At 38.0% G+C, this 26,320-nt stretch overlaps 1 protein-coding gene across 4 annotated transcripts in view; it reads right to left on the bottom strand.

Annotated features, from left to right (window-relative positions):
* The window catches only part of SHISA9 (shisa family member 9), a 216,872-nt gene that overhangs the window by 2,276 nt on the left and 188,276 nt on the right, over positions 1 to 26,320 (bottom strand). For 2 of the 4 annotated variants that reach the window (XM_068908118.1, XM_009683466.2), the window contains one exon: positions 21,812 to 24,430. In XM_068908118.1, the coding sequence (XP_068764219.1) occupies positions 24,060 to 24,430 (371 nt within the window). In that variant the 3' untranslated portion in view covers positions 21,812 to 24,059. Of the gene's footprint in view, positions 1 to 9,883; positions 10,024 to 12,802; positions 13,007 to 21,811; positions 24,431 to 26,320 lie in introns of those variants that run through there. The other 2 variants (XR_011134641.1, XM_068908119.1) reach the window with 2 other exon arrangements.

Here is a 26,320-nt window from a genome sequence, read left to right as displayed (position 1 = left end):
TTCTTGTTCAGGTTTTTCCTCTTGAGCTTCTGCCTCCCTTTACTGATTTAATTAATGCTTCTATGTCCCTAGGTTATATACCTGCTGACTTTAAATCTGTTGTCATTTATCCATTATTAAAGTAACATTCTATGCCTGATGACTTGGCTGCCAGCTATAGAACTACTGCCAAACTTCCATTCCCGTTAGAGATCCTTGGAAACAAGGACATTAAAGATTTTTTTTTTTAATGAAAAGGGATAAAATTTATCTTACTAGTTTAAAGTCTTACATCCTGAAGCTCTTTAGAAGCTAATTAACTTGCATTGCATTGACTTGGGTGTTGTCATTTTTCCTTTTGTTCATGTCATTCCTGCTTTGGAAAATAAATTCTTCTAAAAGCCGCTTGGCTCTGCCTTTCAGAGTGAAGTTCAGCAAAGTAACTAATATTAATGGTAATAGCTTTAGCCTCAGACTTGCTTTTCTTGCTCTGGCTACCTCGCTTTGAAGTTTAAACTCATGTCTGTCCTCAAATAACTCCCTGCCCAGGGGACGACCATATGTCAAATTAAAAGGGGACTTGCACCAAAATCAGAGAGAGGTAATCATTACCATCTCTATGAGGTGCCAGCCATCAGGGGAGATCCACTGAGCAGCGTGATCAGTGAAAGGAGAAGGATCATGTCAACTGCTGAATCTTTTAAGTATTGTCTGTCATAGTAAAACAATGATAAATCACTGCTCTCGTTAGCCTCCTTGTAACTCAGTAGTTGTAGCGACTATTCCCTTCACATGGTTGTCCGTGCTGGTTTGTCTAGAATGTTTCCAATGTTTTTCAAATCAGAGTTTTGATTTTCTAAAATAAGTGGGCCTCTGCATAGTAGATTGAAAACTGCTAATGAGAGACTTGCTTCTCTTAATTAACTCTTAGTGAGACTACTTCTACTATGGAGGTCGCCATAGGCTCTTAGGTGTCTGTGCATTGTGAGTGGAAAATCTCTGCTGTTCCCATTTCTTTATAGCTTTTTTCAGTGTTTGTATACTAGCATTACTGCGCTCCTCCTTTTTTCCCTGTATTTTTTTGTGACCATAAGCTTTAAGTTGCCATTTAGAAATGCAAATTTTCATTTACTCAGCATCAGATATTTTCTGACTTCATCAGTTTATTCTTCATATTAAACAAATAGTTAAGTTACAGAATGCCTTGCTGCAGGTTGTTGAGGGCATTAAAAGCTTGCATGTGTTTAAATTAAAGTGGCTGGGAAATATGAAAGAAAAATAATCTATTGAGTATTTTTGAAAAGCAAGATAATGCCACTAGCTCAAGAGGGTGAACTACAAACTGCTGGAAGCTGGGGCAAGTACTAAGTAGATCTGTTTCCCCTGCTCTTACTTGCTTTCCAGAGCTTCTGCTGTTAGGCCATGGTCAGAGATGAAATACAGAGTGATTCTACAGTATTCTTATTTCGCTATTTGAGTTCTTTTCCCCCTTGACCCTGTCTTTCTGTAGGACTGCTTCAGGATTATCTCTGTGGTTAAACATTTGCTATCCATAATGCTTTAATAGTGGAAATTATTTTAGATGTGTTCATTCAGATATTACTCAGTAGATGACACAGGTGTTTCTGTTAAAATTTTTATGCCTGAGTTGATTTAATCTTTTTAACAATGTTTGGCCAAGATTTAACATCGGAATGAATACAATTAAAATGAATCTCAGGTTTTGAAAACTGAGTTTGAGAATCCCATCTGCCATCAAATTTCATGTTTTAAAGACAGCAAGGTTTGAAAGCAAAAATTATATCGAAATTATAAATTGTAATTCACTTAGAATTATAAGCTCAGTAAGATCAGCTTCCACTCAGATAATTTTAACCTCCAGTTGTAGTTGTATTTATAAATAGCTTTTATATTTTTGGAAGATGGTACTATGCAAATAATATGCTATGATGAAAATTTTAGCATGTTACATCTCAAGCATACTGAATAATTCCTGCAAGGATTAATACCAAAATGTGTTTGGCTTTCTTTTTTCCTGATTGCTATATTTAAGCAAGTTAAGCAGCATCTCAGAAACTTCTAAATAAGTGTTTATTGTCATTAAAGAAAAAGAACACAGCTAGGTTTGAATAATACAAAATGTCTTTTCATTTGGAAAGCTGAAAGTGTTCTAAGAGATAAATATGTATTTTCTGTTGTGTTGTTTCTGCCATTGGCTATTGAGGGCATGAAAATCTCTCAAAGACCTGTCCCATCTATCTGGAAAGCATCCCAAGTTGAAAAAGACTGCAGTCTCCTTTCTCATCTGGTTTCTGTGGCTAGTCCCTACCTGTCCCCATTTGTTCCAGCAGAAGACCATACTTGACTGTTTACTAGAAGCTCCCTAGCTTGACCATCGTCAAGCCAAGACAAGCAATATCTTTTTCCTGTTTGTCGTCTTCTACGTGCATCTTTGGCTGCTCCTTTGCTTTTGCCGTGTCTAGTCTCCAGTCAGAGATGAGGTGGCCTTTTCATTTCAAGCCTTCTCTGGTCAGATTTTTTTACCATCAGAGTTTCATGGCAGTTTCTGTGGTGGTTTAGGCCTGCTTCCATAGTGCAGTGGATCTGATCCCTTACAGTATGGGAATGCAGTTTAAGTGGATTGCGTCACGTGTTCATCTTTTTTGCATTTCCAGCAGCTGATTGTCAAAAAGGTTTAGGCATAATCCTATTGCTCTAGTCTTGGAAACAGAGAATTGGATGTTGAACATTGCTGCTCAGCTTGGGTTTGTTCAAAATCAAGGCAACACTGTGACAACAGCAGATTAAATTCCCTTTTGTTCCTTGTTACGGTTCTCAGTAGTGGACATGCTGAAGGATCTGACAGGCCTGGCTGACTCCTTTTAGCACAAGTGACCTAGGTTTTAGATTTCCCTCAGCATAAAAGGGCATGGATTTGTGAGATTTCTGCAGTTGTCTGTCTTCCTAAAAATCACCAGTTTGTCTGACACAGTTTGAAGCAATTTGCAGACTGTATTTAAAAGAGGCTTAGGGTTACAATAGCAATAATGCTGTGTGTTAAGGCTGAGGTGTGTTGGCAGAACATAATGGGGAAACTTGCATCATGTCTTTCTGTCTTGTACTTCATTTTAGCCAGTGTTATAAATCTGTTGGTTTAATAGTCGTTCTTATTCACACACACATAATAAAAGGAGGTGTATCTTACTGAATCATTTTTGTTTTCTGACTTTAGCTGCTGCTTTTCTCTTCTCTTTGTCTCTTCATTTATATTCAGGGGAACCTCATTCAAATCCAGTGAGCAATTATGTTGTGGTGTAACCATGAATAATATTGCTGTATGCACACACATAAGAGAGCCCATTTAATGACAGTGGGTGATTTTGTGTAGATAGATGAGATCTATTTTTTTTTTAAACTCAGTCTGACTTGCTATCCATCTTTCTAGACGTTTATGAAATCTGTTTTCGTTGCAGTCCTTCCTTAAAACTGGAGATATTTTATCCAATGATGTATATTCTGCTAGTGCTTACAAAGCTGGAGAGTGCGTGCAAGCTGCATAAAGTTGTTTATGGGAAGATATAGTATGGTGAGAGAAAATCATGGAAAGCTCATCAATGGATAATGTGTGGAAGTTTTATTAATACCAGCCATGCGTCCTTTTAAAACAACTAGTACTGAAATCAACAGGAATGTTACGTATATAAAACCTCACAGGCTAGTTAGATATGCTGTGAGTTTTTCTTAAGGGATTGTTACAACAGACTGCTTACATTTATTATTATTATTACTATTATTATTAGTTACAGAGGATGAACAAAAGGAAACAAAACCCCACATTTTTGATCCTTTATCACCTGTTTGAGTGGACATGATTTTGTGAATTTAAATTGATCTCTCCAGGAGCAGAATGTGGCTTTTCTTTCTGTTCAATAGCCGTAAGAAAAAAAAATCTCATACTAAAATAAAAATATATTCCTTACACTTTTTTTTTTTAGTCAAGATACCCCTTACCATGCAGCACTATTACAGAAAATGAAGAGACTGATCATTTTGAATGTATTTATGTATGGTGCAGTTCCTTTTTCTGATAAATGCTCTAGTAATGATTTCCCCCTATAAGGAAGTTATGCACCTAAAGATGTCTGCTTTCAGTCTAAAAATGGGTTTAAGAGGTCACTCTGGCAACCACTGATAAGGAAAAATCATACATATTGAAAATTACACAGAAATGAGAACAACATTTCAACACATTATAAACATTTACAAAGGTTTCCTAACGCAATCCCAGAAAATCATCTTAATTCATATATGCCTTTCAGACCACCACTTAGGGCTGCTTGTTACCAGTGACTCTTGTGTTCTGAAAGCTAGGGTTAGCTATTGATATAGATCTAGCTTGTAAAAACTCTTCACTTTATTCCCCCTTTTTGCAGTCAGACTCTTGCTGTTCCTTTTCCTTGCATTTTTCCTTTTCAGAAAGTTTAATGAATTGAACTTTATAAATAAAGATGAGAAAAAAGAATATTTAATAATATTGATAGGTCTGTAGTTGCCTTACAACTTTGTCACTTCAGTTGCTTCTGAAGAGAGTGCCCACTGGAAAAGGGAAAAGATAAATGTAGAAAGAAAATAGCTTAATTTGCAAGCTAGGATTACTTAAGAATTACTTTAATTCTTAATGTAAACAATAAAATTAATACAACATCAAATATTATGGTAGACCACAATAAAAGATTTTAGGTGATTTTTTTCTTCTTAGAGGTTAGGTCAGAACAGTTACTGCAACATAAGCAAATTGCTACAGAGGTCAATGCTGTGAAAAACAATACTGCGAACTGTGGTCAGCACACAAATCAGCTGCCAGTTTGTTGTATTTGGTCATGTAATTCAGCAAATTCAGGTGCTGTCCTTTTCTTTTAAGTAACTTTGCATGTTTCAGAAAGATACCTTCTCAGCTAAATTCCAGTACCATAAGATGCTTAAGCATATGTTTAGCTTTAAGTTCAAAGCCCCTTCTTAAATACCTTGCTAGGTAAGAGTCATAGGATGGATATAAGCTAGTCCTTATGGAGGTCAGTAGGAAAATATCCTATTATGATTAGGTTAGGGCATGAGGTTGCCTCTTCTTGAAATAAATAGCCCAAAAGTGGTCCTACTGGCATCAGTGATGAAGCATTTTGCTAATTTTGTTTACAACTCACAATGATTTTTAAAAGCTTTTTATCTGATACTTCTTTTAGCACATTTCTGTTTCTTTTCAAGAGTCAGGCTCATGTATATAAACTCATTAAATTATGTTTACCAACATTATTCAGCAAATACCACAATTTTGCTGATGAAATACCTGAATAATTGTTTTACATTTATATATATTGAAAGACCAATTCTGTAGCATAATGAAAACAAGCTATTTATAAATTGCTATGTAACATATAGATGTTCTTTTTATGTATTTATATATAATAACCAACTCTAGAGCATGCGTAGAGTATGGTTGTCTATGTAGGATAATATCATGAAATAAAAAGAAATGTGACATTTCTTTAGCGCATATAGGAGTACAGAAATTGTTTCTCCCACAGCCTGTCAGGAGAGATGGATTCCCACCGATACAAACGAGAGTGAAAGTCCTATTTTATGTATCCTCTTTCAACACCGCACCTCACAACACTTTATATTAGAGACTGTGATGTTGTTTTACAAATTTGAATATAGCAATTCTCATACAAACTACAACTTGAAGCAAAACAGCAGCACAGAAAGTGTTGACAGGAGATGGAAAATTAATGGCCAAAATCTTGTGTGAAATTCTGGACTAGTTAATGATTACTTTTTTCGGATGTGTGTGTTCAGTCATATCTATAATTTGTATTATTTAATCCAAAGTATTTCATGTTTGAAGGTATAATGTTTGAGAGGGAAGAGTTCATCCTAGAAAAGATTCAGTATCTTTTCTTTTGAATTGTTAGAAAAAGATTTAAATAATTAGATGAAAATGATCATAGCAACTGCTAATTTGAGTTTCTTAATTTGATCCTTGTTTCCTAATGGTGAATTCTCTGCAAGGAGACTTCATGTGCTTGGGATTGTCTATGGTAATTGTGAGGCACTTGCAGTAAAATTTTAATCAGTTTTTCTACTTCATCAGTTAAAACTTTAAAGGCATGCTTTATTAGTATGATTCTTGGCTATGCTTTTTACATGCATTTCTATACTGCTGACATAAATTCCGCTTGCACTTATGTTATAGTGCGTGTGTGTGGTGTGTAACACCAATAGCTTGGAGTGGTATCAGGTTTCCTGAAAGAAGACTTCTGTCTTTTGTCAGCCTCTCGCTAGCTGTTAGGAATGGCTACACTGCAGCCAAGGGTCTGATGTAGGCAGCAGCCCAGAACTCAGCGCCTACTGCAAAACCTGGTCAAGAAAGGAGATAACCCTTGCAGGGTTAACCCTCAGTGAGCTCTGTGTTATTGCCTGTAGACGACCAGTAGTAACCAAACTAGCTGCTTTAAACTTATTACTGACATGTACTGTTGTAACAGTGGTTGCTGTGTAATTATTAAGAGTTTTCACATATGTATTGTGCCTTGGCTTAGGAGAATAAGAGGAAAAAGAACTTGAGGCCACCTATATTCACCCTGTCCTTTGTAGGGTAATGGCAAAATTTCCACTGATGTAATTTAAAGCTGAACTGCTTTGAATTACAGACATAGCAGTGCATAAAGTTTCCTTGTTTTGCATCCTTATTCTGTGTGATTTTTTGAGGAGTCTCTTTCTTGCTTATGTCTCCGTACATGAGACTATCTGCTGTGCTGTCAAAAGAATGGAGGTTTACCCTTTAAATTTTTCAATTACAATTGGAATGTGTCTTCCAGTCATTTGTTTTTGTATCATTTTTGTATGCCAGAGTTGTAGGGTTTTGTTTGTGGCATTGTTACAGTGTAGCTAATGTATTCCTAAATACTCTTTTTTCCATAATTCATTTTCTTTTTGTCTGGGAAATCCTACTGATTTAGCTAATGAATCTAGTACTGATTTCTGAACAGCTGCTAATAATGAGAAAAATGTCTTGATGGTTATTCTTGAGTCTGGAGAATGAATGTGTAGGCAAGTTGTTGGGTCTTTTTTTTTACTTTCCAGGATGTTTGGCTTGTTTGGAGAGCTCTCCTGTCAAATTCCTTTTATCTGTAATTACAAAGCATTATGATTTCGTTTTAGTGCAAAGGACTGCAGGGAATACTAAAAACCCATTTATTTATCTTAAGGCCAACTTCTGGTCACAGTGACATTATTGCCTATATTCTCAGAGAATTTATCTGGTTGTAGATTTAACCCTGTTTAGGCTTCCTAGGACCAAGTAGAGTTTGTCTGCAAACTCTACAGACTGCAGTTGGGAAATATGTTCCTTTCCTTTCCTTTTTCTCTTAACTTGTGTGGGCTAGATTTTTGTCCCAGCAACTTACGGTCAAATTATAGGAAAATGATTTTTATCCACACTTTCTGAATGAACACAGAAAGAAAACTATTCATCCTAAATGACCTAAGAAGTCCTTTTCAGAACTAGGAATGAAACCTATGTTTTTTGGAAGCCCAGCCTTGCATCTTGGTTCAAAACCTTCTACCTCACCTCTGTATTCTGCTATCCAATCAAAAGCTTTCTTGGAATTCAGTGACACGATTTATTTAGATTATAGCTGTAAGCTAACCTGTACAAACAAGTTCTTTCCTTATCTCTGAGACTACACCATCTATAGCAGGCTCACTGTACAAATGTATTGGAGATCAGGATTTTAACCTTTTAGAGAGTGTGGCTGACTGGCAGATAAGGCCATTGAGTGAAAGAGCTGCAGTCAAATGTATGAATGAAGTTAATATTGGTAATAAATAATTGCACAGTTAAAATAGTCTGTGCCTCAGGATTCTGTATTTCCAGACACTCTATAGTGTGTTGGAATATGTATGTTGGAATATATATGCTTTTCAGACACTGTACAAATCCATATGGGGAACATTATGCACTGATTTGCTATTAGTGTAACAACCCTAAACTTTTAGGAAACCTCACATGTCCTTATGTCACTAATTAGAGCTTTCAGATGCTGCTAGATGATAAAAGAAATAGAGAAAACTCATTTTCAGAGGAAGAAAACTCATTTTTAGAGGAATAGACTTTCTGTCCCATCTTTGTGTGCATTGAAGAAAAATAATAAAATAATTGGAATGGACTTCCAAAGATCTTCTAGTCCGTCTATCTTCTTCACAAAAGGTCCAATGATATCTAAATCATTTTTGACAGAATCAGTTCAATGTTTTTTGAAAATCATCCAGCAATGGAAACTCCACAGCCTCTGTATAAATCCCTTTCACTGCTTGTCATTCCATGTCATTCAAAAGGTTTTTCTTCTAATACTTAACTGAATCATCCTTATGCTAACGAGTTTTTTTCGTATCTCCAGTAGGGTATGTTATTTTCCTCTTTTCAGCAACTCTTTACATAGATATAATCATATCTCTTCATAGTTGCCAATTCCACAGTATAAAAAGAAGAAATACTCTGCAGAATAACAAAATTTTGTTTTATCTCTTTTTTTACTCTCTTTTTGTATTTGTAATTTCTCGTCTTCTGACCATTGATGCTTGTCATTTCTGGAGGCTACATCAGCCAACGTCTTATGTTATGAGTATGAGAATTATCTTGTGTATCTTCTATATGACATATAACCCCAAATACTTTTTATTAAGTGTTTCCTAGCCCATCATTTCCTACCTTATCGATTTTTCATCTCCCTGTGTTTGTAGCTCTTTGTAAACATACTTACCAGTCTGCAGTGATCTGAAATAGTTTGGATGACCAAGGTCAGCTCAATTCCGGTTATGTCCTATGAGCACTTATAGTGTGAAGCTGTTCAGTTTTGCCAAGTTACAATATTGGAGTTGGCACCTATTTTACAGTACTTACATCTATACAATTTGTGAGGGAAAAAGTAGTTTGGGGAGGGCCATATAGGTGCTAGAAAATTACAAGCCGGAATCTTCCCACATTAAGTGACCAAAATTGCATGAATGGAGCTGCATGTGTTTTGGTAATGTGCAGGTATCCCTCCAGCCATGTGGCTAGGTAGCATCTGTAAGTTCTCTGCGAAAACAGGGGCGGAGGCAGATGTTATGTGCCCCCAAATCCTGCCTGTAGAGCTGCTTTGCAGACACTGTCAGTTTAAGTTTAGAAAGACTGAGATATTTCCAACAGCAGAATATTGGCACCTTGTTCAAGAAAATGAGTTAATGTAACTAAGAGAGTCAATGGGTCAGTTACTAAGAATCAAGTTGTTTCAGTTAGTGACTCTGAATGTTCTTAGAGGCAAATTAGAGGCAGAAACAAGTGTCTGAGCACAAAGTAACTTCCCTGTCCTCCCCTTTGGGAGAAGTGCCACTGTCTTTAGCTGTTGGTTTCAGGTTTGCTCCCAGGAATTAATCTCATTTCCTATCTTTCTTCTTTTAATTCACTTCTATTTCCACCTCTCCCTGAGGCTGCAGTCCCTCATATTCTCATTTGCCTTATTTTGTCTGTGGCAAGATCTACCTTTGTCCTGTTCCTCTACTCCAACCTTCCCATCACCCCCCTCTTCCTCCTTCTCCATTTCTTAATCTGATTACCATCTTGAATCATCTTTGCACGTTCCCCTTTATCCCTTTATTCTTATCCCCAGACTTCTCCAGCTTCTGCTCATTTTCTAGTCTTTTTCAATTTGCACTCTTTTCTACTCTTTCCCCTCATTCTTCTCCACCAAATTTCTGTTTTTTTCTCTTCGCCCTCCCTGAAATAAGTAGCAATTAACTGAATAAGTATAAAGTTTGAGGCCGCTTTCTGTAAGATTACATAGAACTTGATAATCATTGTACTCACAGAATGGATGCAATGGTGTATTTCAGGGGAAGTCAGGAATTTCATTCTCTCTCCTCAGGAAGGAGCGGAGTGTCTTTCCTTGGAATCTGACAAACTGAGGAAGATTTTTGTGACTTCATTTATTTACCCTGTGAAATGAGCTGAAAGTAATAGGAAAATTAGACTTCTCTGCATACCTGTGAGGCTACCTTACTGACCAGTGCTTTGATCCCCCTTGGCTTCGTGTTCACGGTGTTCTCACAAGTTTTATCATCCAAATAGCAGATCTATTATATTGTTGTTAGGGCCTTTTCCTTTTAAGATAATGCTAGAATCCATTGACAGAATTGATCAAGACCAGATTCTCTAAGGAGTGACAGAAGAATGTTGGCCCCAGCACTGTGATGTCCTGGGGAGGAGAGGCCCAGTTGAATATTATTAGAATCCTAGATGCAATTGCTGACTTTGCCATAGCGTAAACTTGAGCAAATGCTTGCATCTCATTCAATGTTAGTTTCCTGTCCATTCAGTATTGGATCAAATGTAAGATCTTTGCAGAAGGGATTATGTTTCTAAAACATACATAGCACAAGTAGATTCATGCTGCTACCTAAAACATTAGTTACGATTTATTGTCAATTACTAACTACATGATATCTTCTTAAAATAAATTCCTCAGTGTCTGTTAAATGTCAGTGGACCAATGTCAACACCAGTGTGCATATACATCACCCAGCACCTGCATTACTGGTGGTATAAGCAGAGAAGCTGAAGGTTTAAATAGTTTCATACTCAGTGAAGACTGTGCAAAGCTGTTCACCCAAACACACAGCTCCTGTCAGCTGTAGTAGTACTATGGAAAGCTCACATGTTAACACTCAGCTGTGTCATTTTACTATTTTGTAAATGTGACACAATCCTTGAGGCCTTTCATCCAACTGGCCCAACACAGAATCCTGACTGAAATGTGCTAGTAGGTTAAAACGTATTGATAGAGCTTGCACAACTTGAAGTCTTCTATTTCAGTCCTTAAGATTTTCTTACAGTTTAACTTGCACCACTGATATTCTAACTAGAGAGTCTTATACTCTCTCCACTAGACATGGAGAACGGTTTTATCCTCCCTTCAGTGACTTTTTCAGTTGTAAATTATATAATCTGTATATAATATGTCTCTTCAATTGTCTTTCCTATAGCACCAACAACTGTATTTTTTCATTATTTTTCTCACAGTGTATTTTCTACACTGCTGATTATTGACACTTAATTATTTAAGTAATTATTTAAGTAATAAGTGATTACAATAATCTTACTGATTAATCTTTTCCTAATATTCTCCAGCTGACTCTTATATTTCTGGAAGTGTATTTTGAAGTGAATTCTTGAGGAACGATGCTTGCTTCCTCTTTGCTGTTCATTAGAGGCTTACCGATAATTATCTTGTTCCATTATGATCATGCTAGTAGGCTAATTTAGCCCATGTTTCCAAGTGCCTCGTGAAAATGTGACACAAGTCAACATCAGAAGCCTCACCAGTGTCTGATACCTACTGCTACTTGCTTTTCTTCTTTTATTGTCATGGGAGGAAACAAGATTGTTTATAAGAATTGTTTTTGTAGAATGAGTCCTACTGAAACTCAAAGGGATTGGTACTCCTTTGGCCCAGGTCCTCGAAGATATCTAGGCATATAACTACTATGGCAATCATCTATGTGAAATCTCAACACAGCATTTGGTCATACTGCCGTAGTAAGAGAATATTATTGTCCAAGAAGAAGGTTAAGTGAATATTTTCTGAATGTTAATTGGCACAGAATTGACTTAATCTTTTGTAATCTGCAGGTGTACCCTTAAAGTATATCACATGATGTTTGCAATATCTTTTCTCCAGGCAGATTGTCCAGAGTGAACACTTTCATAACCTCCTAATCGATATTGTGGAAAGCTTTTGTGTAGGCAGGAGAGTGAAATACAAAGAATTTTGACTTCTGAACAGCTCACAGAATGTTTGAGCTAAGTGATCATGCACTAGCTGTAGTTGTCATCTAGAGAGGACAATTAAGAAAAACACGGGTTTTATCTGAAAGGCTAAGTGAATTATTATCTGAAACTTTATACCTCGCAGTACCTTATTTCTGCTGTCTTTTCAAGGAGGAGATATGGCCTGTCATAGCTGCTTCGGAACTGGGATGGGAACTTATTTACTAATTGTATTTGTAAAATTTAGAAAGGAGTACATTTATTTACTCATTTTTATTTATGTTTGTTTAAGTATTTAAGTCTAATGCTAGAATCAAAAGCATCCTAATAGCCACCTTTTCTCCAAATAATGAATTGCCCTTTGTTTTGCTCCTAATATTTACAAACTTCAGCCAGCTTGCAGTCCCTATGATTCACAGGCAAATTATCCATTTTCCTTGTAAAATGTGAGAGGTGAAGAAAGGGCAGTGGCTTATGAAATGATGGCAAGACAAAATGATATTTTTTTCTGCTCGTTCCACATAATAATGAATCAAATTGCCAGGATTTCAGTGCAAATTCAGAGCCTTCTCTGGGAGAAGCTAAAGTTTTCCCACCAAATTCAATTGGCTCGTTGAGTGTGCTAAGACATAGATAGATGGAGATAATTCTATAGAAGTGGCTAACCACAATGCGAAGGCCTAAAGTTTCACACAGCGGAGTCAAAGTCTGGTTCTAGAGCCACATGGAGTTACTGTCCACAGTATTGCGGTCAATCCTAGACATTATAAAAACAAACACAGATAGCAATTTTCAGGATCAAGGAAGAGAGAATCAGGTAGTTAGGTGTAACGTATGTTAACCTGCATTGAGAAAGAATACTTCCGCAGTTGTCTTTTCCCAGATGTTCCTCCCATTATGCCAAAACCCATGCCAGAGGAGGGCCAGTAGCATAAAAAGACCTTTGACTGGAGACCTTACCATTAGGAATGAGCAGTTGACTTTTAAGATGTCACTGAGAAAATTCTGGACAAAATGGACCTCTGATGAAGATGCTCGAGCAGATGTGTTTCCTCTGTTCACCAATACAGAGTGCCAAAGGTACCTTCCCTGCTGGCACCTCAGTCAGTCTGAAGTTTTGGACGAGAAGCCTATAAAACAGCTTTCTAGCAATTCTTCCTCCTGCTGATGAAAGAATGAGATGAAAACAGATGAGAGTAGAGGGCTCCTTATTCTACCCCCTTATTCTATACATTCAGGAATATGTACAAGGGATATTAGGATTCTGTGAGCATGTGATATAGTCTCCCAAGGGAAACAAGCATGCCATACAGCTTGGAAAATTGTACAGCTTGAAAATTGTAGAAAGCATGATATAGAATAGTATGTTAGGAGATAAGATGCTTTTTATTCCCATCTGTGCTTCAGGGGTTGAATTGGCAGCAAATTCAAAAGCCTTTACTAGGAAACAGGAAAGATCAAGAAATAATGAATGTGTGTGGCGGGGCCTGGGATGTAGTTTTGACAGGAGGTAGAGTATGTCCTAACTGGATAATAGAAGAAGGTCTGGGGTTTAATGTAGAGCAAGTACTTTCCAAATGTTTTTCTAAGCTCTTGTGCTATATCAGCTTTCGTATGTTTATGGACGATGTTTTTTGACCTCTAGTTAAAATGAGTTATCAGAGAGAAGCCCGTATACTGTATTATTTTTCTGGCATTCGTTGTGCAACATATGGATATGTCCCTCTGCGGAGGTTGTGTTGTCTGTCTCAGCTGCTATTCCACATTGATAAAAATACTGGTTCTCTTCTCACTTGTATATATTAACAGCTTGTGTGTAAGTGAACATATATATCACTGGTTCTGGAGACTTACGATCTTTGAGAAGAAAAAATCTCTGTGTATTATGGTATCTCTCGTGTGGTTCCCTTTAGCAGCTGACATAGGGGAAATTAGTAGATAATATAAAACTTTGTAGATATGGGGAATGGGATTTGGGCTGGTAAAGGTATGTTATCATCTCCTTATATTGGCTCAATGTAGCATCCCCTCTCTTCCTCCTGTTCACTTAATACTCTCCACACTCATAATCTTTTTGCTAAAATATGAGTATTCTTTTCCTATTATGAAAAGAAACATTTAAAATGGCAGAATAGAATTTGTAGTCTATATAGGAAGTTTTCACATAGTAAATTTTATATGTGACCAAACTATTATGGAAGTGCAACCTCAAAGATAACTGAAATGTGATTATGAGTAATTTTGGTGGTGATAGGGGAGGGATTTCGTACTGAATACTCATTCAATACTGTTGAATTTGGACAATGGCATCTAATGGCATCTCAGCTAATAAAATAAACTGCACACAGTGAAATAACTGTAGATGGAATAACAATATTTAGTGTGGCACTCTCATTATGTGTAGAAGTGGGAAAAATATCTTATTAGGTTAGCAGCCAAATATTAACTAGAAGTCAAAGAAGCTATAGGTTAAGGCTGAAATTTCTAAGAAGCTAGGCAGCAAACGTATTTGGAAGTGGGCCCCCAAATCAAAAATATTTTGATGCTATCTGTAGAAAGTTTTAAGTTTTCTACCTGCACTTTGATGACTTTACGCAGGCATTAGTGTTCTAACAGCCATAGTAGCTATCTTTCACAAGAAACTTTGAACAGATACATCAGAACCAAGCAAATATCCTGAGAATGGAGTCTTCCTTATTCATTATGAGCTGTGTCAAGGTTACAAGACAAACAGACAGATGAGATAGTGGTAGGATAATTGCATTTTGCTACAAGCAATATTGCAGCCATTATTTTGTTGAAATGCAGTCTCAGGAGTGATTGAGTCCAGCAGATCTGAACAGTTCTGTCATGTACCTGCTGTATCTCCTTTCTCATACCACTTAGTTGATGTCTGATTAAAAAATCACTTGTAATGCATTCTAAAAAGTTTTGCTTATTAAATGGATGAGTGAATATGCGCTGTCTGTGACTTTTGGTCTTGACTTCCATACACTGGCAAGCTTGCCGCTAACTCAGCAGTGCAGGATCAGAGGCCCTGAGCTGTTAGTCATGCTGTACTATGTTGTCTCTTGCTGGATTTAACAGAGCACCTTTGTTATGAGTACTCTTAGCCTTGCACTTTGCAGATGCACCTCTTAGAACAGAAAGAAACAGCCTCATAAATCACTGTTAGTAAAAATCAGAACAGTGTGCTCTGCATAGGCAGACTTGTGCAGGGTCTTGCACATAATAGCGTACACAAGCTGTCTCTGCTCTAATGGAGCCTGTCAAGTTGCTGTCTATCATTCTTAGTATATCATTCCCCAAGCAGAAATGGCAAAGTACATTGCAGCTTTAAATGACACTCTCCATCCCCAAACTTTAGACCGTGTCTTCTTTAGAATGTCACATTCTTTAGTATTTCATTTTCAAAAGTACCAAAGAAAATTAGGGATAGAGATCTTGTCTTCAAAACTGATATAGGACCATGATGCTAGGCTGTTTGGAGTCCTCAGATGTAGCCAGGCAGTTAAGTGGATTTTTCAAATCAGTGTTACTATTTGGTGGTGTTGCAAATACAAATGTTTTGGGGAATCAGGCTCTAAAGGCTATGAGACTGATTTGAAAAATCTTATTACAAAATATGTTTCTGTGTGTATATGCACATATACATACATAAACACACACACTTGCACGCACACACATAGAGGGCTTTTTGAGACTACTATATAGGTATGGAGGCTGAGACCCTACGTGAGGTGCTGTGTATGATGGAGCGCTCAGGAAAATTGTAAGAGTGCACTATAGACTCTCCGGTTTGAAAACACCACACAGTTCTGCTGGCCTCCTCAAATGGCTGGCAGAAAGAAGCCACTGACACCGCTTTATACCGTGTGTGATGAACTACCGCTACTATGCAGACCAACTCTGTGAGGAAGGTAAGAGGGCTGAAAAGGCAGGTTTGGAAACAGTTTGGTGGTGGTGTTTGAAGCCTCTGTAATTTTCCTGAGATGCATCTAATTGTGTAATTAACCTTTCCCTGCCTCTCTAATGAAGGACATTAATGAGAAGTCCATATGGTATATGGCAAAGCCAATACTGATGTAGTGGTAGTCCAGCTTATCTTTATATGTCTTTCAATTGCATGATTTTTTTCTTTCATAGCATGTGAGGAAGTCAACAGGAAGTCTCTGTGCTCAACCATCTGTGCTATCCCTTGCTGAGGGTGCATGAAAAGTCCTTACTGAAGTATAACTCTGCCTCAAGAAAAGATACAAAAGTAAAGAAAGAATCCTTGGGCTCTCTCCTTACCCCTGAAAAGACTTGTTTTAGGACAAAGCCAAATTTAGTTTCTCATCTCTTGTGGTAGGCCTGGAAAAAGAACATAATTATGATTTTTTTTTTTGATGCATCTATTGTTTAAAGAAATAGTAAGTAGCAGATAAAGTGCTCTTTCACTTGGGGATCAGTTGCTTTGCAGAATTATGTGTACTAACATTGGCAAAGGTCTCTCAAATAATAATAAATACTGTGATCAAAATGTTAGCGTGAGCCCAAATACAAGAGAGAAAACAAGGCCAACAGCTGCATGCAGTAAAAAGAACGTGCTTCTGCGTGGCGTGTGTTACTGATTCCATGGACAAACCTGCTGCTTGGTAGGCTTTGCTTCCTTGACAAAATAATCCTGCCAATGATCACTCAAAAGCCTTGTGATCATTTCATTTTTCAGTTCTAGTTCGTAGCTGAACCTCAGACTGAATAGCAACGTTATCTGACGTTCTCTGGATTTGAAATCATCACTGTTGATAGCCTATTGTGCTCCCAGCCTTGTTTATGGCTAGGATTGCACGCAACACTTTGTGTGCAAGTTCAGAAAATGAACTCTTCCAGTGAAATACCAACCCCTATTAACGGAGAGTGATGTCTCTTAAAATTTAAATGAGGATGAAGTTGCTAAGCAAAGGAAGCTAGCGTTGCCTGAAATATAGACAAGACACAACTGTGTGTATAGCAGCAAGAGTGTGTTATTAAAACCCAGCAGAGAGACAAAAATTAATGTCTTTAAGTACTAGGGAAAAAAAAGCATTTTGCAAAATCATGTTGGTTTTGAGATGCAAAATTGTCCCTGAGTTACCTGCAAAGAAAGATAGAGATGAAGACCCCCTTCATGCATCAGTGAACATAACATTGCCTCATGCATTCAGGTACTGGTTCGCTCTTTTCATTTACGTGAAACAGAATGGAAGTGATAGACTGCGGTTCTAGGCCTATCTCAGTCTGAAATGTTCTTGAATCCATAGCTTCCACTTGCCAGAAAGGGAACCTTAAGCTATGAGGCAAAGATTATAAGCAATGAGGGAAAATGAATTAAAAACCTTGCTCTTGAAGCAGCACCATTGTATAGCTAGAAGAGCAGGGTTCTGGATAAGGAGGGCTTATGTCATACAACAGGCAGCCCTGGATTATTCAGGCATTTTATATCTGGCAGATAATGACACAGAAATAATCCACAGAACTAGGGCCAGCATTGATTTTCCCCAGTGTCAAGAAGTGTGACTGAAGGGCTTTAGTGGCTTTAGTGACAAGTATGTCTCCCTCATATTTTGCTAGCCTCCTAGAGCCAGCACAGCTGAGTGAGGTGCATCAATTTCCTCATGGTGAATCTTCTGCAGGATTGCTTACTAGGTCCAGTCAGCTGCACTTCTCTGACTGCAGCCTTCATGCAGTTACATGGTATAATCAGTATCTTAATTTGGTCCTGATTTTCATTAGTGCAGCTGGATGGGGAGGAAAGTCCTGGTTTAATGCTCGTGATCCAGATTGAGTTGGCAGGTACGAAGAAACATCTTACTTGCAGGCTGAGTAAATGAGTCTGGAAGTCTCTAAAGCACAAAACATGAATTCCAAGAAATGTTTTTTCAGCCACTTTTCAAATTAGAACTGTATATTGGTGTTTACATTGAAATTTTTCCCCTGGGGTTTTAACTGTAATAGCATTTGTTGGCTCTTTTTTTCCCCATCTGTAGGCTGAGATTAATGTGCTATTATGTCACATTTTTCAAATGAATTGATTTAGTGTTTTAGCATAAAACACTGAAGTTTATCTTCCCTCATTAGTCACACTCATCTGCCATTACCCTCCTAAACATGGTCCTACACAATGTATACCAGGAGAGCCAGCTGGGCTGATTGTGCAGTTTGCTAGAAGACAGCATGAGTGCTACAAAAGGTACACTCTGAGTAATAATCTATGCTGCCAGTGGCAAATTCACATTGCACAGCCTCTTTCCTTAACCTCTGCTTTGCTAGATGTGAGTTTTGTGCCCCTTGACATTGAGCCTGTTGTTGGAAAAACACTGCTCAGCTATTGGAGAAACACTAGAGGTAAGTTTGAGGTCAAATCCTGAGTTACTTTAGACCTTTATCCCCTTTTGTCGGCAACCTCAAATATGAATTGCAGAGTATGACATGAAAAACTGTCCCGTATATCACTTCAGGTAGGTGGCAACTGGAAAGAGTGGTCAGAATCTGAAAGTAATAGAATTTTCATCTTCTAAATTGGGACAGTGTCATGATTTATCCTCCAGGAGACTTGTGGAATAATGCCATTATATGCTGCATTTTCTGCCAAACTATTGGTAAATTCATAATTGTATCTATAGTTAGAAAACCTCAGATATTTTCCCAAGTCTGTTTTGTTTCTGGAGAATTAGAGTAGTTATCAGGAATTTAATACACCCAACAGTGTTGTTAATAATTTTGCTCCTTTGATACTTTATTGTTGAATTACTATAGGACTTTTTAAAATTAGGATTTAAGTGTATCCTGGAAGCTATTTGTTATTGATCATGCCATGGTATTTTAGAAACAATCCCCAGAGCAAGTTACTGTATAACTTTAAAGGAGCAGGCCTTTTATTCAGTCCTTTGTGGCTGGAATAACTTTTAATACACAAGCTAGCATAGTGTCTACATTACTATGTATCTGCTGTACAAATACTGAAATAAATAACAAAAGTTTTCTGAAGTCATGTGCAATCAACAGACACAATAAAATGGCTTTGCATCCACAAAAATAACAATATCCACTTTTTAGTAATAGGATCCTCATCCTATTATCACATTGCCAACGCTGAGCGATATATGACATGGTATAAACTAATGCAATAATGTTTCCTGTCTTAACAGTTTTTAGCAAAATAAAATTATCTATGCCTAGTAGAAAGATGATATAATTACAATAAAGACTGTATTTGTCACTGGAAGGCCTTCATGAATTTAAGTATGGGGCCAGGATTAAATAAAGTGCACAGGATTGTGTGCAAAATCAATTTGCAGACTAGGGTTATTTATTTAGTACCTAAAATTCAATGACCATGCTACAAAAATAGAACAAAGCTTTAGAGCTTCTTTCCCCAGATGTATTAAAATCTAAAGTCTTAATCCTGGAGACACTTTGTGCATACACTGTGGAATGCTACAAGACCGGATCCTCAATTTATTAAGTCATCATACATCTCTTTAGTTTTTGTAAATTGAGGAATATGCTCAAAGGATGAATCCATGAGAATCCATGAGAGAGGAGTCTAAAATGCATAAACTTCAGACTTCTAGACTCCATATATCTGTGTATGGAACATCTTCACTTTCTCGATGGTACACTTTGTTTGTAGTGCAGTCTATCTGGGTTAACGTTGAAGAGCCTTATTGAAGAAATGCTTAAGTGACCTCCCAAAACAATTTTTGCTCATGATGACAAAGGTTCAGGGTAACATAAGAATAAAAACAAATGGAGACAGAAAATCCAGCACAAGCCTTTGGACTTGTGAACAGTGAGGGACTGTGCAATGACAGGTTAGAAATCTGATTTCAGTGGTAGCATTGTGCATATTTAGAGGATGATCAGGGGACTCAAAGACAGTTGCAGCTATGATACGTTAGTATCCCATAGGCTGTGGGAAGAGTGCAGCTTATTTTAGTGGAAGGAATAAACTATAGTGGGAATAAGTAGGTATTGTTACCTGTTGAGGCTTCAATACAGATCAATGCCAAATTTTCTACCTATAGTATGTGCTATAGGACACATGCTAATAGGTATAGGCTGCCTCAAGAATTTTACAATGTGAATAAAACTGGCATATTATCAACCTTTCATTATAGATGAAGAAGTGAGATCAAGTCCTAGAAAACAGGTTTAGAAAATAGTGGAGAAATTACTAAATTAAATGGAGTGACCACAAACAGAGAGAGGAGAAAAAGCGTCATAAAAGTCTATGGGGGCAGCTACAAGCAAGCTAAGTTCAGAGGGCAGAGCTAGAGAAGATGCTTTTTGGTTTTCTCCCAGAAGAAACTACCAGTGATTTAGTGGGAAGGGCAGTTCAAATAATATGGTGCGAAGGAGAGAAACTCAGTACAGTGCAGTGGATGTGGCAAACAGTGGAAGGGAATGGAAAGAGGAAGCGTTGAACAAGACTGTATTTGAAAAGTGCCAGAGAAGCCTAGGAGAGGGAAACTGAAAGGTGGGTAAAAAAACAGCAAGGCAGAAGTGAATATATGCAATCCACAACTTGACAGGATGAGAGGGATGAGATTTGTGGCAATTTTGTGCCTTCCCAATTTTGAGTTGTTTTGGGGACTGAACAGGTCCTGATGTATGAGAGAGAACTCAGGGAACCTTTGTAAGGGACTACTGTACACTATGAAGTTTTTCTGGTATTGTAATGTTATTTTGGTGTGGCAGGAATTGTTTAATTTTTTTCTGTCTCCACAAGAATCAAAGCTATGCAGAGGCAGTTCTACTAGCAAAGTGATGGTCAGGAATTTCCTGATAGAAGCAACATGTGTACTAGAGGGCTTGCTGGTGGAGCTGTGGCAATAACTTGTTTCTATTGTAGGTTAGGCTTGTGTTCTAGTCAGCTCCTCAGGCTGCCTTCTGGCTAGCAGTGCTGCCCAGAATTTTTTGAGCCCTGAGGCCACGCTCAGTATGTGTCCCTTGAGCCTCCTGGCAGAACGGGGTTATTTTCATAGTTGTGCCTGAGGTGGAGAAATTCTTCTGTAACTAGAAGTGAGGCTTTTATGGAGTATTTTATGGCACCCATATAGTGATAGAATGAAAAGGGAACGTTTACTTTTTGTTGTTTGAAATGGCTAACTCCAGCCACTTCTGAAATGATATGTATTCCCTCTGACTATGTGTGTCGTGGCTTCCTAGGGGATGTACATGAATTGTTCAAAAAATTTGCAGCCAGTCATACACTAAGTAGGTACTGAAGCTAGGTATCCTAATTCCTCATGCCTTCTTCTAAACTTCATCCAACATCATTGCAGTAAAGCAAAGGGAAGAAGCTACCACAGTCCTCTCTTTTTTGACGTTCTGTTCACTGTCGAGTTTATAAGCCATTAACAGTACTGAAAGCCCATAAAAGACCTTTCTGTTCCAACTGAATTGATACACAGATATTGTATACAGGCTTTTCTGTAATGAACATTTAAAAATTTTGCAGTGATGTACAACAGTATTTCATCTGTGCTTACTGGGTAGTTCCAATCCTAGGATCCATTTGAAGCTTGGAGTAAAACTCCTGTGTATTTATTAGGACTAGGATTTGGCCCTGTGCATGCTTACCTTTCCCCCTCTCCCCCCTCCACCAAAAGCTGCAGTTAACTGATCAAGTGGTGCAAGTTGTGTGTGGTGTTTGGGTGTTTACAGGGCACATGCAGCTCTACAATGCATACATACATTTATGTATTGTGTTATGTTGTATGTAACACGTACACATTGCACATATGTAATGCATACAAATGCAGCTGGCTGCAAAAGAACTTCCTGTTCTGCCAGTGTCAGAGACAAATAATTAATGAGATGAACCATACTGGCTGCAGTGAAAGGCTGTAGAAGCTCAATTAATACTAAAAAATTAGCCCAATGAGGAAAGCTTAGAAATAAGCCAGCCAATTGGATTCACATAGAATCAATTTTATTGCCAGGTAAGAAATTCATATTAATATAGTGAATACATATGTTTACAAATAAACATTCTTAAAAAACAAACAAACATTTTATTGTAGGAAGTATTATTGGTATCATAAACTCTGTAGTTAACAAGTATTAACACGGGTTTACTTACAGAACATAACAGTTACTAAAATATTTCCACATAAAATATGCTTAAGTTACACGAAACCTGTGTGAATTAGAGTGCAGCTGTAATGTGTATCTAAAGCATATGGATTAACAGCAACATTCCATAAAGGGTCAAATTAAGTCAGCCAGTTGTGAAGGCAATAAAGATTAAAGGAATAAAAGTAAGATAATGGAGAATCTGGGTTGTGTGCAAAGTATTGTCCAGTTCCCATAGTCTTAAATGTGATCATACAATTTAGTTTATGGAGAGATGCCGGTGCTCTCAGGATGCAAATCAATCTTGAGATAGCTAGAAAAATGGTCTCTCCTCTTAACCACATTTCAACTTCTTAGTCCTCACATCTTTCAGACTGAGAAGAAACACTGCCAGAATCTGTTGAGCATGGTAAGAAATGCCACTTCCAATTCTTCTTATAACAGTTCTCACTCCTCCCTATATACTCTTCTAAAACTAATCTCAGGAAGTGACAGCTGGTGAGAACGCAACTGTAGAAAGATAGCTAATTAGGAGTTAGCCAAATTACTTGCTTTTAGGGGAAGGGTAGGAATTTAAGTGTAAGACTGTGTGTGTTGTCTGGCATCAGGCTGCTGCAGCACCACCTTCCCATCCCAACTCTGTCTCCTTGCAAATGTGCAGAGGCCCTACAGTTCCAGGACTGCCAGGCTGCTAAACAGTGCCCAATTCTAGAGTAGTTTTGCTCATACGCACAAGGTATTCAACTCATCAGAGCCCCAGTCAAGACCACAAGTCCAATTGTTTGTTTATTTTAAACCCAGATCTCTTCGATGTCTGAGGCTACTCTAGTAGCCTCTTCCACCAAATAGCCCACCAAGAGGTAATGCCACTATAGAAAGCCAAACAAGAGAGACAATATACCATATAACATTTACTTGAACTACAAAGAACTACTATGGCTAAAAGCAAGTACAAAATGAGAGACTTAAAGGGAAAAAGTTTAAATTGGGAAAATGGAGGGGCTAACTAAATAGTCTTGACTGTGCAACCACTGCATGGAGGTGTAGTCCAGTTCTCCTTCTGGACAAACAGAGGAGGTCGAGTAGGGCAGAACCCTTGTCATCCTTAGCAAAACATGAGGAAATAGCTTAAAGGAACAGAGGGGTCACTTTGAGAAACAAGACTGTCATTGAACAATAGTAATACAGTAAAGGCACCACCCACGCTTATTTTCAGTCTGAAGCAGTTGAAGATAGGCAAAACATTTAGGTGAAGAAAAAGTCCTGACAGTCTGCAAAGTGAGAATTGTTACCATCTGCCTGAAAACAGGAGGACTGAGAGGGAATATTCTGATGCCCTTATTCCCCCAGCAGCTTTCTGTGTCATGAGAGATGTCTCTTCTTATTTTGGAGGTTCCCAAAAATTTCAAATCAAACAAAATAAAGTGAAATAAAATCTTCTGCTGTTTGTTATCATCCCTCAGAATTCTCTATCAGCCAGAAAGGTCCCATATGCTCTCACTCATAACAGTCTTCATACATTTCATGTGAAAGAGTTTTTTTGTCCCCTATAGTATATATATTTTTTGCACTTCCTATAGGACGGTGTGAAAGTACAATAATAGACGTTAGGGTTGTACCAAGATGTTCAGTCTTGGCTTTTCACAGGTCTAGTGCTTGTTATTAGATTTTATACAACATTCCTCACTGCAACAATATATTACAGTATATTGTTCTCTCTTTCTTCCTCTGTCTCAAGGCAGGAACATAGTGTAAATGTTTAAGCAGACATAAAGTTTCTCTAGATTGTGCTACTTCTCATCATGGATTTTAGTTTCAAGTAAAAAAATTTAGTCACAAGGGTTTGTGTTCCGTTGTGAAATACAAATGGAGTTTATAATTCAACCTTCAGTGTGTATTGCTGAATGGTATTAACCCACTCTTCGGCCTACAGTTGGCTGGTTACCAAGAATGTCCAGGTGGAAGTTCTTTTTTTCTTCCTTCCTTCCTTTTCCATTTTTTTATTTCTATATTTTTAAATTTATTTTTTGCCTCTTTCAGTTGTGTTTGTGTTGTGTATGTATTTGTGTGTGGTTTTGAAGGATTTCATTAAAAAAAAAAAAAAGGGAAAAAAACCTCAAACAGTTACTTCTGTCTTGCTGTTAGTTATGAAGTATGGCTGGGGACCCAAATAATGCTGACTCCGAGTTGTCAGTGGATCAGTTAACGTTGGATCTCCTGCTCCATGCTTCCCCTTGTTTGTATACACTTGCCGTCTAAGAGACTGGTAGTTGGGATCCCAGGTCTTGTAATGGGAATTGTAAGCTAAGGGGTGCGTGTGGATTTTCGTGACTTTGGATTTCTGCCCGTTCAGTTTGGCTGTGCCGCTGTCAGATGTGTACGTTCTGTCTTCCTCTATGCGCACTGGATGGAGTGGCAGGCTCCCCTTGGCAGCCAGTTCTGCAAGATGTCGGCGTTTGGAGTAGAAGTCGTCGTTGACTTTGTCAGCTATTTGGATTTAAAAGGAGGAAGGGACAATAAGGAAAAAGTCAGTTGGACACGAGAAATATTAAAAACCATGCGGTTTACAATAGGTTGGGTACAGTTACACCTGTGGACCGAATAGAATTACAGATGTATCAGCAGAAGAAATCCACCCCCACGCTCTTTTTATCTCTCTGCTGCTTATAATATCTTTTTGAATGACATGCTAGGTCATGTGCTAGGTGCAGCTCTGCGCAGACAAAACCTGTTGCCCTTTAACAGAGGACTGTCCTTGCTCCAAAGCACTCAGGTTATGTTAATGTTTATTATTATGAGGCAATGTCCTGAGAATCTTACTTCGTTTGCTCTGCTTTTGAATTAAAAGCAACTTTTAGAGGGGCCTCTGTAATCGACTTTAGATACCGAAGGAATAAAGGAACCTCTAGCCTATTCAGCTGATCACGTTACTGCACCTCTCAAACAGCACAGGATGTTTAGAATGTGTTTAGAAGTATACAAACTTTCTCTGAAATATAGAAGCATCCTGGGATACTCTCTTACATCACAGCACATCCCTTTAAGTGCAAGGGTGAGTAGGTGTTTAATCAACCAGTTGTGAGGTCCAACAGCATAAGAGATTGGGCACTTTCTGCTGAATAATACCTTAGGCCATAATGAAGAGTGGGACTAGTTCTTTTAAATAGTTGAAAATTCACTGTTGTTTAACGGGGCTGAAAATATTTTGGGTTGCTGAAGGTTAGATATTTACACTGTGATTTTATGGACAATGAAAATCTTGAATTCCAGGTCCTGACATTGTTTTCTGGTTCCAGTGCCTCTGAGAAATAACAGCAATACTCCTGACAACAAATACTGCCTTGCAGTTCTCAAATTAGGATTTTGCCCTCCGCTGTTTCCTGGACAAGTGTCTTGCAGTGAATGGTTGTGTTTAAGTTTGGTTGTTATCGCTGGCATGTTTTTGCTTAAAAGTATGAACCATCCTCAGGAAACTATAGGCATTCTGCAGCAGTGCAGGACCTCGTTTAATTTTTGAGACGGCATGTCGTAGGCTTAAGGGGAGTTTAACTCAATTTCATCTTTTAGAAGCTTGTATTATACATAAAGAGGGTTTATTTCCCTCCTTCCAAAATCTAGAGATTTGGTTTAAGATAGTGTCAAATATGTAGATTAACCACTATGGTCGTGTGTTAATCAGCCGTGGTGTGCTTTGAATATATGATTGTATCAGCCTGGATTTGACTTTTGATGTGCCCCAGCTAGGTCCACCCATTTTCATTGAAGCTACGTCACATAAGGTTTCTCTGCTGAAGTCTTGTGCATCTAGCTGTCTGTACAGCTCAGCACCTCTTCCCTTCAGGCCAATAGAAAATGGCCTTCCCAGAAAGCTGGCAAACGTATGTATGCGTTCTGCGTGGCAGTGGTAGTAAGGGAGAACTGCTGTTTATACCCATGCTGATCAAATCATGCTTTCCAGCCTTTTGCCTGAGAATTTCTTAGGTATGCCTAGTAGTTATTTTTGTAAGAGTTGTAAAAAGCTGCGCATGTGGTGAACTCTCTTTAGGTCCCCTCTCCTCCCAAAACCTGGCCTCAAGTGCATGCATCTGAAGATTGCTTCTGTATTTCATTTGAAGGATTCAGAGGCAACTGAAAATTGCTGTTGGTTCAGCTTTTCATGAAAGTTTAGAGCTTTCACAGCTGTGAAATTGCTGTCAGCTCTGCAAAACCATGGGATTCTCCCACTTGGCACTCTAGCTGCTATTTATTTCCTATCCTCCATGGAAAGACTAAGCCCTTTGTCTCGTATCTTAATCCACTCTGTTGTATGGCTCGCCTATTTTAGAAGCTTTCTAGACTACTGTAGAAGGAGACTGGGTAATTGTACTTTTGGGTTTT

The sequence above is a fragment of the Struthio camelus genome, chromosome 15 (assembly GCF_040807025.1).
Source record: "Struthio camelus isolate bStrCam1 chromosome 15, bStrCam1.hap1, whole genome shotgun sequence".
In the NCBI taxonomy this organism is placed as follows: domain Eukaryota; kingdom Metazoa; phylum Chordata; class Aves; order Struthioniformes; family Struthionidae; genus Struthio; species Struthio camelus.
This window is presented reverse-complemented; position numbering and strand designations above follow the sequence as displayed.